The sequence below is a fragment of the Chelonia mydas genome, chromosome 10 (genome assembly GCF_015237465.2).
Source record: "Chelonia mydas isolate rCheMyd1 chromosome 10, rCheMyd1.pri.v2, whole genome shotgun sequence".
Taxonomy (NCBI): Eukaryota; Metazoa; Chordata; order Testudines; family Cheloniidae; genus Chelonia; species Chelonia mydas.
In genome coordinates this window covers 42,732,917-42,748,969 of record NC_051250.2, presented here as the reverse complement: position 1 = coordinate 42,748,969, position 16,053 = coordinate 42,732,917, and the positions used below count along the sequence as shown (strand labels likewise).

General features: G+C 46.1%; 1 protein-coding gene across 10 annotated transcripts in view; it reads right to left on the bottom strand.

The window, feature by feature from the left end:
* Positions 1-5,810: 5,810 nt before the first annotated feature.
* CELF6 (CUGBP Elav-like family member 6) overlaps positions 5,811-16,053 on the bottom strand; it is a 221,179-nt gene continuing 210,936 nt past the window's right edge. For 7 of the 10 annotated variants that reach the window (XM_037911413.2, XM_037911419.2, XM_037911415.2 and 4 more), the window contains one exon: positions 5,811-10,740. Coding sequence is in view for 1 of the 10 variants with exons in the window: in XM_037911419.2 (XP_037767347.2) it covers positions 10,718-10,740 (23 nt within the window). In the remaining 9 variants the exon portion in view is untranslated. Of the gene's footprint in view, positions 10,741-12,551; positions 12,657-14,271; positions 14,361-16,053 lie in introns of all 10 variants that reach the window. The other 3 variants (XR_006284351.1, XR_005227167.2, XR_005227166.2) reach the window with 3 other exon arrangements.

The window sequence follows — 16,053 nt, the reverse complement described above, 5'->3', positions numbered from 1 at the left end:
TCTGTGCTGCATGGCTCAAAAACCTGGGGGGTTACACTCGTGTGAGGATGAACCTAGAGGAGCCAGAGGCCCTGCAATGAGTCATTAGGGTCACAGCTCAAAATGACCTGCTATCTGGCGCCCTCTCTTCACCAGCACTGGCCCTTGTGCACGGCTCAGCACCCAGTAACACGAGGTCTTTACAGGTTGGTGCTGCCTTTCCTGGGAGGGTCTCCAAGAGTGCTACAGACATGACTGGACTTAGCCTCCCAGCCCAATGAGTTTGGTCCTGATTATTAGCCTCATGCTCCAGGTGGGGCAGCCGAGTCCCTGGGAGGTGGCATAACGTGTCCAAGGCCACCCAGTGAGTCTGTGGAAGAGCCAGTGCCTGTGCCCCTCATCCCAGCCTTTCACCACAAGCCGAGCTACACAACGTGCCACCTGGTGTGTGCTCCCCGCTGCCCAAGACTGTGAGGTCACCGTGCTGGGTTGGCTGCCAGTTTGTCCAATTCCTTTGTATATGCCTGACTAGGGAGAGCAAACCCAGTGGTGAGGGGCTGGCACCTCCACGCTGGACGCTGTCTCTTTGCCTCTGCTTGCGCTCTGCAGAACCGGTGAGCTGACGGTCTCATCCCACTGCTCTTGCGGCTGAGGGCGATGGCGCAGCCGGAGAGCATGATGCGCCTCGCTGCTGATGGGGAGCGTATGCAGGCTGAAAATGAGTCTGGGAGCAGGCTGGCTGGGCTCATATGCCAGCACAGGGGTCACTTTCCCTCGCTTCTTCCCCGTGCCTGAAAATGTTACATCAGCTGGAGACATACATGCCCTGTGGACGAGTGAAGCTTGGCTCTCAGTTCTGTGTGCCTTGGCTGTCCAAGATAGTCCCCCTTGATTGCTGCTGAATTATAGTATTAGCTGAACTCATGACTCATAACTGTCGTTCATCAGAAAGCTTTCTGCTGAAGCCCTTCCCAGGTGACTGCTCTTGATCATCTGGCTCAGACCCTCTCTTTTGGGGACCAGGCCTGGGTCCACACATACGTCAGTTGTGACTTTAACATATAATAACATCAGACAGCGAAATCCCTGCCCTCACTCCGCTGAGAAACCTATTCTGGGCCTGCCCTGCAACAGCCACTGTGAGGCTCGCAGACAGATTGTTTCCCCCAAGCATGTTCCTTAGGGAGTCTGCCAAGGCTCACGGATAAAAGTTCAGGCATGTGTGACTGTACTTCTAAATGAAGGCAATATTAGAGCATTGGCTAGGATAGAGTAATAAAGACTCCTGCACACACAGCAGAGCCGCAGCCCCACTGTCATACAGCCCTTTCCAGAAGCCAGGAGAAAACCTCCCACTCGGAAAAATAACCTGGCCCCAGTCCTGTGTTGAAATGCTGCCGTTTTGTTAATTGCAGTCTAGTTGTGTCACAAGCTGCTTGGGGGCCTGTGATCTTACCCTGGGTGTAGGCTCTTAGCCTGGCTATTGCTGCACAGACAGGGGCTGGCTCCATCATTTGTGACTTAGACTCACGTTTTATAGAGATGGGCTGGGCCTAGGACTGCTGATCTTTGGCAAAGAGCCCACGTGGATCCGATTGCTTGGGCTCATCCCTGGTTATTTGCAGTCAAGCAGCAAGAGGGGAAAAGGTCCCAACCACTCGCTGCTGCGGGGAAGAGAGAGAAGCAAATCTGCCCCTTTGGTATCCCTCCCAGTCCATCTCCATCTGTAGCCTGCCCATCCCTGCCTCAGTGCTTTAGGCGCTAGTTCCACTGATGCCTCTGAGCTCCACCGCTACAGGCTGGGGACCAACGGGCTCAGCAGCAGTTCTGCAGAAAAGGACCTGGGGATTACAGTGGATGAGAAGCTGGATATGAGTCAGCAGTGTGCCCTTGCTGCCAAGAAGGGTAATGGCGTATTGGGCTGCATTAGTAGGAGCATTGCCAGCAGATCCAGGGAAGTGATTATTCCCCTTTATTCGGCACTGGTGAGGCCACACCTGGAGTATTGCGTCCAGTTTTGGTCCCCCCACTACAGAAGGGATGTGGACAAATTGGAGAGAGTCCAGTAGAGGGCAACAAAAATGATCAGGGTCCTGCGGCACATGGCTTACAAGGGGAGGCTGAGGGTACTGGGCTTGTTTAGTCTGCAGAAGAGAAGAGCGAGGGGATTTGCTAGCAGCCTTCAACTATCTGAAGGGGGATTCCAAAGAGGATGGAGCTCGGCTGTTCTCAGTGGTGGCAGATGACACACCAAGGAGCAATGGTCTCAAGTTGCAGTGGGGGAGGTGTAGGTTGGATATTGGGAAATATTATTTCACTAGGAGGGTGGTGAAGCACTGGAATGGGTTCCCTAGGGAGTTGGTGGAATCTCCATCCTTGGAGGTTTTTAAGGCCCGGCTTGACAAAGCCCTGGCTGGGATGATTTAGTTGGGGTTGGTCCTGCTTTGAGCAGGGGGTTGGACTAGATGACCTCCTGAGGTCTCTTCCAACCCTATGATTCTATGATTCCACAAAGTTAGAGGAATGCACAGATATAGGCATCTTTATTGGGCCTCTTAAAATGTATTGATAATCGCAACTAATAATATATATTATGTTTAACCCTTTATGAGCCTGATTCTCCCCACATTTACACTGGTTGAACATCAGTGTTATTCCGTTGACTTCAGTGTAGTTACTTTTAGTCTATGCCAATGGGGTGGAGGAGTAGGCACCATAATGGTGCTACACGGGTGCAGGCGTAGATCAGGAATGCTCCCTCCCTGTTCAATGTGTGGTACAGCAATGAGACTGGATGAACCAGGCCCATGAGCTAATTGAAACTGTCTCTCTGCCTTTCCATCGTTAATGTCAGCCTTGTACCTGGAACTAGTGCCTTTCATGGTGAAGGACTCCAAAGTGCTTTACAAATGTATAGTGCCTGATTCTGATCACACTCCTGGATAAATCACAATGAGACAGTAACAGTAAGGGACGTCACTGGCAGTACACCAGTGGGAACTCCAGAATCAGCCCTATCTATTCAGAGATCACTTCATACCACATTGAAATGCGGCCACCTTTGCCCTGGTAACTGTTCCAGTAAGCACAATCCGAATCCTTCAACTGAAGTGCCAGGAGCCCCATGAACTAGTAGCCCTAGGAACAAGCAGATGAATAGGTCCCTTGTTCTGCTCCAAACCCTGCTGGTCATTGTCCAGTTGGACCAGTAGGAACTAGAAGAAATTCTGCAGCTGGAATTTCCGTGTGGGTGGGATGGTACACGTCCACTTGGTCACTGCATGTGTTGTCGAGAAGAAAGCAACGGTTGGTATTTCTGCATTTTTGGTCAGTTAATTTGCCAGCTCAAGTCATTATCACAATAGGCTTGAAATGGAGAGATGCACAAGGCCGTATCCTCATCTGGTGTAAATCAATGTAGCTCTGTTGGAGCCAACAAATTCAATTCAATTCAGTGAAGCTACACATATTGAAACCAGTTGAGGATCTGGCCCAAGGCTGCCCACAGGCATAAGGCAATGGACCAATCACTCAACCTTTTATGAGTTAACACACTCTAGTGAATATTTTATGCTGGGCAAGAAGGTGGTCAGCTCTTTAAGAAATAAGAAGCAATTGTTTTTTCAGTTACAACACAACATGCTCTGGGACCTGGCAGATGTATTAAGACAGGAGGTGGAGAATATCATCCCTTGTATCTGGCAACAGCTATCACCCAACAGGGTTTGTGGGCAGCGGCTGGTGAGCAAAATCTGTTTGTTGAAAAAGAAAATCTCATCCAAATAACTGGGACAAATATGTTCCATGGACACTTTGTACTATGGAGCCTGGCCAGGTCATGGTCTTGTCTAGCTTCTTCTGCTGCTAGTGAATCTACTAGACCTTTGAAACTCAGAGGTGGTGGGAGAGTGAATACTGTGCCAAGGCAGCACAAGGCTGAGGTTAGATCATTGCCAGATTCTCTACTCTGTGAGCCCACTATCCCCCACTAGTGTTACCGGCCTCAGTTGTTTCCTTTTCTCTTTTATGCAACTATGGGAAATGGAACAAGAGGCAAATCACATGAGCAGGCTCTTGCCTGTTCTGTCTAAGCCTTTTAAGAATGCTCTTTTAGTCTGGAGCCAAAGGGGGTTATGTACCCAACTTCCATTAAAAGTCAATGGTAATTAGGCTCCTACCTCTTTTAGCCTCCTTTGGAAATCCCAGCCTTCATTCCTCCAGTGGTGAAATTATGAACAAGAGGGGGTGAATTGGCATCTCAAGCCAGGACTGTCCACCATGTCAGAGCATCCAGGTCTACAAAAGTGTGTGGACTTTGTGATACAGAGAAGAGTCTTGGGACCAACCATTGACCGTTGAATTTGTGAGAATCAGGAAATACTAAAGTAACCTTAGAATACTACTAATCTCTTCCTTGTATAACGCATCCTTCATTCCCTGCTCTCAAAGCATACTAACAACATGAACCCATGGCTTCTCCCAAGTCCTCACTGAGGCAGGGATGTACAGTACAATTTCAGTGACCTACATTTCCACTGTCCAAACCCCCCGGTTCTATTGGTTCCCTGTTTATTGCTTTCCACTTACCCCCTCATATTTCTATTCTATTCTATTCAGGTTCTTACGCTGTGCCAATCGTTATGGTATCTTAATGCCTATTTGGTGTTGTCCAAGCCAGTAAGATAACCAGGAAAGTCTTATGAAAGTCTTGTTTTTGCTTGCTCTAGACTGAGGGACCAGTTTTTAAGGCAGGGAGTAGCAGACTAGTTTTACTTCTCTTACCCGTAATACTAAGTATGGTTTAACAGGATCTGTAGCACATCCACCCCTTTGCTTTACATTGTAGTTTGATCCCAACAGTGGGACGTCAGCAAAACTTCCCTTTATTCCCTTCACCATCACTTCTTCAGTTACTTGCATATCGGTTTTTGGCCCCAACGTTTTGGGGCAGCGAATCCAAACCAAAATGGCAGTAAATGGGAACTGGAAGAGAATGCTGTCTTGAAATACTTACAGACTTTTCCAACGGTTGGAATGGAGTGGATCATTTGACAAAGGAAGCACAAAAATTTGGCGGTTTAAGTTAATGGTTGGGTCAGAAGACTCTGGACCTAATTCTCTGTTGTCCTGCATCGTTTGTTGCTATTTTCACTGCTACCAAGTGGATATAAGATGCACCAATTCTGATCTGGTAGTGTCCTACACTCACTTTGAACAGGTGTAATGACAACACAAATTGCAAACTGAAGGATAATCAGGGCCTCTTTCTACTGAGTGAATTTCTTGCATGAGTCAAGGTTTTCAACTGCCCTTCACCATTAAGAGGAAACACATATTTCTGTATGATAACACTATAAATTAAGAATAAACAAGATCTCCCGCCAACTGTACCTTGGTTCTTGGTGTAAGACGTTCTTTTTTTTTTAGTAGGTGATTATAGATCATAAATTGCCTTCTAAAACTTAGGCCTGTAGCTTCCCTGGGCAATGCAGTTTCTTTATGTAGGTTATACCTGGAGCTAAGTCATCAAAATCTCAGTCTTTCAGAAAGAGACATGGATGAGCTAAAGAGTGAGGGGCACTCAGCATACCACCCTTTGATACTAGGCAGCTGGGAGCAGGTCACTGAATTTCTCAGGTCACTTATATGGAAACAAGGACTGAGCCACTCATTAACTTTCCTCGAGGCAGCTGGAACAGGGCTATCACACCTAACAGGCCCCATATTCACTACAGAGGTCTGCTGTTTGAAGTAGAGCCTGGAACACATTGTTCAGTTGTACTATGAGTATCACTTGCTGATTGGAGCCCCCCGTTGTATGTATTTTTTGTTGTTGTTGCTTTTTTTCATTTTTTTTTAAAAAAAAAGTCACTTTCACATGATCACTAAAGTCGATTGTCTTTTTTTTTTTTGTTTTCAAATGGAGAGTTATCCTACGTTAAATGCTAACGTTCTACAAAAGCATTCTGTTCTAAACCACTAGGAAATGTAACAATGAATCACAGAAAAAGGAGTCCAGTGGCCAAGCGACCAAACCAGGGCATGTGAGCTGTGAAGGGCAACTAGACACATCTAGTCTCTTCACATGCCTTGTCCATCCTGCATTCTGTTCGGCTGGACATTTCCTAAATTCCATCTCGGACCTCCTCTCCTCCCCTTGTGGCTTTGGGCAACCCATTCATGGCCAACTAGTACCCACAAAAGTCATGTTGTAAAGTGATTGGTCACTAGGTACTGAAGAACAAATGTGGGTGAAGTTACACCAGTGCAGCTGAGAGCAGGATCTGGCCCTTGGTTAATATTGCTCAAGAGACACAGAGCCCACCTCCCTTGTGGGGTATCTGCAGTCACCAGAGAGGCTAAAGAAGGTGCGAGTGCTGTGGAGTATGTTGGTGTATGTTCATCAATGCTGTGACTCAAATATGACTCTCAGAGCCTGGGACTGTAAGGCAGGAGATGGCTCGAGAGATGCAAAAAACAAGGAGGGTTTGGAGACAACCCCTAGTCTTAGAAATACAGAATTTCTGACCACATTTACCCTCAGTAGCATGGAATTTGGCACTAAACAACAGCTAGGCTTTATGAGTGGCCTGGCTCTACATACTTGCTTTAGAAGCTCTTTGGTTAGATTGCTTCCACAAACCTTTAGTCAACCAGCTCCCTTGTCCCCTGAATGCTCAACAGTATGGGCTTCTTTCTACCCCTACTAGCATTGTGAGAGCCGTGCCTGGTGCCAGGTGCCAGCTACTTCTTTTCTTTGTACATTCAGCGGGGCAAACAGCAGGCTGAGGCTAGGGGGCAGCCTGCGGTGGGAGCCTGATTCAGTACATGTTGAAGTCAGTGGCAAAGCTGCAATGGGATGGATGGATCCTGCTCCAATAGCATAGGATCAGCCCCTGGTTTAGTTAGTACTGTTGGAGTAGAAGGGTTTTCTTGAAAGGCTCTGAGTGACGTACTTTAGGGCCGGCAATTCAGTATCTGACCGCTATACAGACATAATATTTTTCACTTCTACAGTGCGTTGCATGCAAAGATCTCAAAGCACTTTGCAAACATCGATTAAACGTGCCTCACAATGTGTCTTGTGAGTTAGGGAACTATTATTGCTCCTGTTTTAAAACTGAGGCAGAACAAGGACAGTGACTTTAAACAGAGCTTTTATCCCATCCAATGAATCTGCAGCAATGTCAGGAATAAAGGCCATGAGTCCCAACTCCCAGTCCTCTGCTCTAACCATGCAGTGCGTGTACAGCACCATTCCTTATACCCTCTTCCTTCCTGCCTAGCTGCAAACAATTTTAGTTTGAAATAGAGTCTAATTTAGTTCTAAACAGGTCAAAGGCAGCAGGATCTCCCATACACAGCATGATAATTAACACCTACTTAAACCATAAACCTAGCCCAGCAGAGCAGCAGTGAATCCAAGTAAATGCACTGGTAGTATAAACTGAGCAGGTCTGTGACCATTTCAACACCCAGCATTTGGCTGGTGCATAATGGATCCTGTGGCATTTCAGTTGGTTATGTGGATCTGGATCAAAGAGTTCCTTGTAAGTCCAAGCCCTATAGGTAATGACAATGGATGGAATACTGCATGTCAAGGAATACTCTTCTAGGTAACGCTCCTGGGTAATGCTTGCAGGGAACAGAAGGTGGTCCATGCATTGGCACGCTTATAGTTACTATGAGTGTGAAAGCATCGTGGAGTCAGGGATGGAGACATCTGAGGAAGGTGCTCATTTTGAGGCTTCAGAAATGCTCTCCTCTCCCTTGAGTTGACTCTGGAGCACAATTCAGGGGCATGGTTTTAGATCCTGAATCACTCCCCTCTATTTTTGTAAGCCTTATGATGTTTCCTTCCAACTGCTTGCAAGGTGACAGGTTCAGGCACTGGGGAAAGCACAGCCTGCTGCCCATGGGAAACACGAGTTGTGACAGAAACTAAGAAAAGAGAAGTGATAGATGTGTGAAGAAATTTAAAACAAAGTGCTACAGGCCTGCTCCTTTAAGATCCCACAGGAGATATAGTCCGGCCCATTTAAGGTCCCATCTATCCTATCTGGGGGTTTCTGCTCTGCAGGGTGAATTCCATTGAATAACAATGAGTTCCTCTCAAAAAGGACATTCCCTCCCTGCAGGACGGGGAGTTTTAAAGGGCCATGACTGCACATCCTCTCAGACTTGAAGGCAAGGCCTTTCCAATGGTTGCGAGGAGGGGAGCAAACCTTCAGCCACCCTGGAGAACATCAAAGACAAGAAGTAAAGGGACGGGTGAGACAAGAGTGATTGTGAGCCCACTGGTATATACATATTTATGGATGGCAGGGGATATCTGCTTCTACCATTCTGCAAAATTATTGTGTTCGATGCAGGAATCACTGAGTTATGCAGTCCCTTCTGGCTTTCCAATCCACAGGTGAAATCCTGACCCCATTGAAGTCAATGGCGAAACACCTGATTCCAGTGCAGTCAAGTTTTCATGCTATGACTATAAATCTCCATGACATGAAAAATCTGACCTCACCCAGAGGCTGCTAGTCTCTCAGACGTTTGCCCTCTCTCTTGTTTTATTTTTTGTATATGACCAAGTTGCTAGTTTTTTTGTTCTGGGCCTGGAGGTGGGGAAAGATGAAGGTTTGCTTTCATGAGGGAGAGCTGGACTTGATAATGTCTTGAGGTCCCTTCCAGCCCTACGTTTCTATGATTATATGATACCTCAGGGATGAATTCAGCCCTTGTTTAAACTCAATGGGCCAAACTTTGTACTGATGGATGCCCCATACAATCGAATTGACTCCACTGGGATTGCAGGGAATATAAATCAGTGCAGAGTCTGGTCCACTATAGTTAATAACAGCCTCCCGCACTGCCTCTCCTGGCTTGAATTTTACCTTTGGATGCATGCAGCGATCAGTGAGATCAGCTGGCGGGGAAGATTTATACCATGATGCAAATATCTGACCTTGAGCAAATCTGCCCTGCTGATAGGAAATCTGAGAGGTGGTGAAGGGTGTGTGGGAAAGAAAATCTTTTGTTTTCACAATGAAACATGTAAGCACCTGGAGGGGACGTGTGCTCCACATACATATTTGGCACAGTCTGATATAGTCTTATGCTGAAGCATCAGGTATCATATGTTAATATATCTGCAACCCATGAACCAAATTCTGATCGGCTATGCCCAGGTAATGCAGCGACCTCAGCAAGGGATGCACTGGTGTAACAGAGTTGGATTTGGATGTACAACGTTATGGCCCCAATTCACATCTCGCACACAGTGTAAAGGAGAGGCCGAGGAGATCATATATATCTCAGGAGCTAGTGAAGGTTGCAACACGTTTCTCATAATTGTCTCAGCAGTAGAGCTGGTTGACATTTCTCAGCCAAAATCGTTTTTTGTCACAAAGGGAGTTTAATCAAAATTGAAATGTGTAGTGAAAAACAGGCCAATCTGGATGGAATTTTCAATTTCTCAAGAACTCAAAACAAAATGAAAATTTTCCTTTGAAACAAACATCTTTGCTTTCTTTAAAAATTTTCCTTTGACAAAACCCAAATCTTCCTTAACAATTTCAAATGGAATGATTTCTTCCATGTTCTCGGTGGAGGCAAAATTGGATCTTTCAACCAGCTCTACTTACCAGCCAAAATCTTCATTTCTATGTTTTTGTCTGGGGTGGGACAGGGGTGCGAGAAGAAGTTGCCATGACAGAAATGCCACGATTTCACTTTCCATAGACTTGGAAAAACTTCCCCGCTTTCTGGTCCCTTGGGCTCCTACAGCCTATGGAGTCGCTGGGCCACTGGAACACACGACACGGTAAACAAAGCTCTTTCTAGTTTCCCTCTATTTGTGTTTCTTTTTGAAACGCTCGCAGCTGTTACGTGATACGTCTACCTTTTTTCTTTGTTTTTTTGTTAAATTAATTTATTTATATATATTTTTAAAAAAGCAGTAGTCCTTTGGTCCCTAAACTCTAAGGAATGATATGACTTTGAAAGAAGTAAATCCTATGTCCCTGTGCCAGTGACAAGCAAGGAGAGGGGCACATCCCTCCGCCCTGCTCCATGGTGTGTGTATGTGTGTGTGTATATATATATATATATATATGTGTATATATATATATATATAAACGTATTTATATATCTCTTCTATAAGTCCAACATGCGCTTAGCCTTTGATTTTTTTTTTCCAGCCAGATATGGAAAAAAATCAATTTCTCTTTCCCTTTTAAAACAAAACGTTATCCAGGTGAAACATACACGCCTGGTCCAATCCCACTGGCTTTGGTTTATATCCATTTGGATCCTCTTTCCTAGTTCCTCCTTTGAAACTTGTAGCAGCAAATGAGTGCTTTAAAAAGGTAGGGTTCATCCTCATGAATGACCTGTCCTAGCTCTCAATCCTAGGTTGGTTTGTTTTTCCTTCCAAAAATCCCACCTCTCTCCTTGTGAGGAATTCAAAGTCTTCTCCAGCAGCCACCATTTCATAGTCTGACTCAGCAAATATCTGCACCTGTTTGTCTTTTCTCCAACATCACTGTGTCTTTTTCTTTCTTGTTAAGAAACAAACAAAACTGATTCAAAAATTAAAAAAGAAAAAGAAGATACAACCACGATGGCTCTCTTTTTCGCCAGCATTTCTTCTCCTCCTTCGCTTCCGCCTCCTCCATGATATGTTGCAAAGAAAGAGAGTTACAAGTTTGGATACTGCACTTGGGAAAAGGGTTAATACTCTTCATACGCTGCAGGGCATCCAACCTGCAAGACAACAAAGGGCACATTACAAGGCTCCAGGATTTGCAAGGCCCATTGGAATGTACAATGCATGAGAGCCCCCTGAGAACGGCTTTAATGTTGGGTGAGTTTTAGTGCTTGGGAAACAGAGGAAACAGAACTATGCAAGTTCCTTTTTTTTACCCACCTCTGCCAAGGCACCTCAACTCTGTCCTGCAGCTCCACCACCATCCCAGCTCTGCCAACGTGCCTCCATCCTCAACTTAAGCACATGCTCTTATTCCAGTCTTGGGTTCCCCTCACACAGCTCTACCAATGACCTTCAAACCTGACCTGTAGCACCCCTGCTATTTCAGTCCTGGACTATCCACACAGATCTGCCAATGAATGCATCTCAGTCCTGACCTACTTCAGTCCTGGGCCCCCGCACAACTTTGCAAGTGCACCTCAATCCTGACCTGTAGCTGACCCTGCTATTCCAGTACTGGGTGCTTTTCAGCCCAGACTACCTTTATGTTAAATAGTACAGTGGTTTTGCAATTTGGAGAAATGTCCATTAGGAACTACATTTAGATCCACTAAACACATTTTCACTTGGAACTGAGGCTAGACTTGAGGCTAAGTCCTCAAATGTAACAAGGCAAGGGCAGCTCTAAATTTCACAGGATTCCACTAGCTGGTTAAGTGGTATGGAGGAGCACTAGTGAGATACATGTGCCCTTCAGCTGGGCCATCCCCACCCCCCCCAAATAACCAGTCCATTGTTTAAAGAGATGGCACTTCTTATTTAAAGTCTCTGCAAAATGTTCAGCAGTGAGAATGTTAGAGGCCAAACTCTCTGGTGGTATAACTCCTCTGAGGTCAAAGCAATTACATCAGCTGATAATTTTGCCCTAGATTCCTTTGAAATCTCATTTGGCTCATTTTGTCACTGCGAATACGGGCTTCCTAGCTCTGAAGAATCACAAAGACTGCCCGCTTTGTCTCCTCTTATGAAAGTGAAAGGGTCTGCATGGAGATCTGATGTCCTAACGGGACAGAACTGCACTGGCTGAACCAGAGGTGAGTTATTAGTCCTCCTGTGTTAGGGAATGGGACCTGAGCACCTAACTACCGTATATTCTTTTGTAAATCCCACCTCAGTCTTTCCTCATAACTCACTCTCTCCTGCTCCAGCCTCACTTTCTGCTATTCTACTCTGAATTCCCTTTTGGATGGGATGAGAAGGAATATTCAGCAAAGAAATACAAGACTTCAGTTCCAACTCAGAATCCGCAAACCATACTGCTGAAGGATCAACGTTCGGGGTATTCCCAAGTGCTTTTCTGCATGCACTACCACGTTTTTGAGACTATATTTTGAAAATAACAAAAGGGAAAAGAATACGAAATAAAACCCTTCATTTCTTGTTTCAACCGAAATTAAGTGAAACCCCCTTTTTTCAGAAATAATATTGGAACCAAGAGTGATTCCTTAACAATTAAATTTCCCCGGTCATTATGGCCATATAGTGAATGCAGGTGAAACACAAACACAGATTGTTACGTTACAACAAAGAGAAAAGAAGAGAGGGCAGAGGAGACGGTGGAGTTCGGGGGGGGTGGGGAGTCAAAGTTCACAACTAATCAAGACTGACCAATCAGCACTCCAAAAACTATCCACCAGGGGCTTCACTACGGCACTTCACAATCGCCAAAAGAAAAGCACCAATACAGAAAAAATAAAGATATAGAAATAGAGATATAGAAAACTCAACGTCAAATCATGCAACGAGATTACAACCGGCCACATGGCGTCATCGCAGAGGACGATGACAACATGAGTTAGTCACTTACAGTTTCGGTTTATTTGGGAGAGATAGTTTTGGTTTGGGTCTCCCACAACAGCTAGAGGGTTGCTAGGCAACTGGGGGGCCATCTTGGAGCAATGATTGGCCTGGTCTGGTTAGGTACAGTAGTGGTTGGGTTGGAGGAAACAAAACATAAAGAAAAGATGAATTGGTTTGATGGAGTTTTTCATTTTCATTTTTGGTTGATCAAGAACAGAAAGTGAGCCTTTGAGGTCATGTGTAATAATGCTTTGATCTCCTCTAGCACCTTCCCCTTGGTGAATCTCACAATGCTTTACACATTAATGTCACATCACTCGCAAGAGACCCAGGGTCAGGTGAGTATGAATGTCCCCATTCTCAGAGCTAACGGATGCTCATTTGTGATTGGTCACATAAGCTTCCTAGTATAATTTCTCTTCCCTGACTGGATGTGAGCCAGCAAACACATCCAACTGGAAAATCTGGGTGTGCAAATTTCAAATTTGGCAGCTGCAAATACTCATGTATGTGACTTTGAAATTCACCATGATGAACAACTTCTTTCATTCTTTCCCTTTTTTTTGCATTAATTGCTTTGCTCTGCCCATTTAGGGGGAAACTGAGGCATAAAGGTGGCAAGTGAATTGCCCAAGATCACACAGTGAATCAGAGCTGGGACTAGAACCTGGGGATCCTAGCTCCAGACCCATTCCCTCTAGCCATTAGAGACACTGCTTCTCAGCTTAAATAGCTGCATGTTAAAGGAAAAATGGAACTTATTCACCTATTTCTATGAATGAAAGGAAGACTAGATTATATGAGTCATGTACACTAAGTGTGTGGTGAAGGAAGACCAAGATTTTACCTTCTGGCTCTTTTCTTCCAGGAAACTTTGCTAAACACTTGACAAAGTGTTTATGGAGAAACTGCCCCGTCTTCAGAGAGACTTCCTCCTCGCTGCTGTGCTAGACTGAACAGTACCGTCAGGAATGGCTGTCTTTGAACAGTCCACTCACTCCTATGGAAAATCAGTTCTACGCAGTCTCACCACTGCTCTCCTCTTAACCCAGAAGAGAAGACCGTGGTGTTCAGGGCCTGGCATGCCAAGCTCCTAGATGCAAGCAGCCAGGTGCAAGGTGGAACACTGAATGCTGTGATCTTTTTCTTCAGGCCACAGTTTCCTACTTTATACACCCAGGCACAGGTGCGGGAACTCGGGGTGCTGGGGGTGCTGCTGTAACCCCTGGCTTGAAGTGGTTTCCATCACATACAGGGTTTATAGTTTGGTTCCATGGCTCTCAGCACCCCCCCTATACAAATTGTTCCAGTCCCCCTGCACCCAGGATAGTTGCAATCTGTTCTGTTTAACTAGGCCCCAGTTAAGGCTCTAGGTATGTCTCTCTCAGGCAGAGGGCAGGCCCCCCTGTTTCACATGCAGCATATGAGCAAGACATTTCACAAAGCATATGGGCTGTAGAGAGAAAAGGGTTATCTCTGGCTGGGCGACTAGGACAAAGTCAGTGAGGAGATTGAGTTGTCTAAGTGTTGCCATGACTTTTCAACCTACAGACCTGCAAAGAGTAGGCACATGTGCCAAAGTTCCAGGCCCAGCTTTTCAGGGGCTTGGGTGAAAGCAGGTGAAGGCTTTGCCCTGCTGTTAGGCTTAGAATGGGTGACAACGATGGGATGGAAACACATAATGGATGGATGACCCAGGTCAGATATAATAAAGTAAGATTACTCACCTGTGAGTGGCGTTCTGAGTGTGCATTGCCTCTGCAGAGCCACACCTTTGGGGGTGCATATGCCTTAGGGCCATGAGCCCAGATAGCACCTAGAAAGCAGAGATGGATGGTCCCACACATACACCTACCTGTGGAGCTCAAGGCTCGGTGTGAAGTAATGCAAGGACTGCACATCTGACCACCCTCAGTTCTTCCCACAAGTTCAGAACGCTGTGTATGGGAAGGAGGTTGGTTCAGTGTGAATTTGCAGGGGCAACACTGTAGTTACAGATAAGTATATTTTCTTTCTCACCCAGAATTGCCTCTGCATATCCCCATGCTTGGGAGACTGACTAGCAGTAAGAACCCCTTAGAGGAGGGTTGAGGAGTCCTTGGTTAAAGAAAGGTCAAAGGACTGTTCTCCTAAAATTAGCACCATGTTTGGCCCCTAAGTCAAGACAGTCATGTCGTGTGATGTTATGAATGGAGCGCAACAGAGTGACTTCCCAGAGTTCAGAGATGGAGACATCCCTCAAACTCGCTGTGTGAACTGCTTTGAGGGCCTCTAAGCCATCTGGCACTGGGACACGTGCTTGGTCAGGACTGACTCCAGAGCCTAATCTGTTTATACACTCTCTGAACAGAAACTGGTTTTCCCTTACACTTGTCTCCAAATATCACAAATAACTTTGAAGAGTTGCAAAAGAGTTTTGTCCTCCCCAGGTGATGACACAGTGCCTTCTCACTGTCTAACATACGTAGCCTAGCTCCAGCTGATGAAATACCCTATCTCTGCTGTGCTGTTCAGTAAAGGTGGCCATGTCTCTCTGCCAGAGCAGGAAGTGAGGCTGGCCTGAGCCAGAGGCCTTTTGCTGGCTTTAAGAGCCATTTGTGTACAGGAAGAATAGTCTTCTCTGCTCTCCGATCCCAAAGAGCTTGTGTGACTTCCCTCTCACTGCCCACCCTGGACTGTCAGAGGTCTCTGCAACTCCTGGAGCTGTTCAGTCTCCACCTCTCCGTGTGAGGGCACAGTCTCACTTCCCTCTGGGGAGGTGAGAGAGGATGGCTTCAGCCTTTGTTGCACCACATGCATCTTCTGGGTTCTCTAATTCCTCCGCCTCTTCTTCACACTCCAAGGATCATCCTCCAGATTTGTCAGTGGAGGGAAAGGCAGGCTTAGGTGATGAGGTGAGTATTTCTTGCAGGTACTCTGGAGAAGATGAGCTTTGCAAGAGGCCTCTCAGTGGATTGCCTCTTGGCTCGATGGACAGACAATGCCACTTGTGTCATACTGGCCGCGGTGTCTGATGGCCATAAGTGACCTCTTAGAAGAACTTCATGGTGAGGGAGAAGTCCAAAGAGCATGTCTCAGTATAACCTCCCTGTAATACTGGGAGCATGTGTCCAAGGTGCTAGGAGAGGGAGAATGGTCCCTCTCTCTCATCTTACACTTGGGTTTGCAAGGAAACGTATGGATCAGAGAGCCACCAGGACAACCCTCCATTCTTATCTCTGTCCAGGAAGTCCTTGGATCTGAATTTGGGCCACTGAGACAGGAAAAATCAAAGGAGAGCTTGGTTTTTTTGGACCTGAAAATGCCATGGCAGATCTCCTATTGCCCTGAGAAGGATGAGAGCATGGATCACTGCCTCCCTGAGCTCCCAGACAAAACAGGGGCAGAGAGAGATACATCAGTCACTGGATCTCAAGATTTCAATTCAGGCAGCCCCAGCTCCAACCTCTATGGATCTGAAGAGCCCACAGCACTAACAGGTGCTTGGATCTGAGGGCTTTATGATGCTT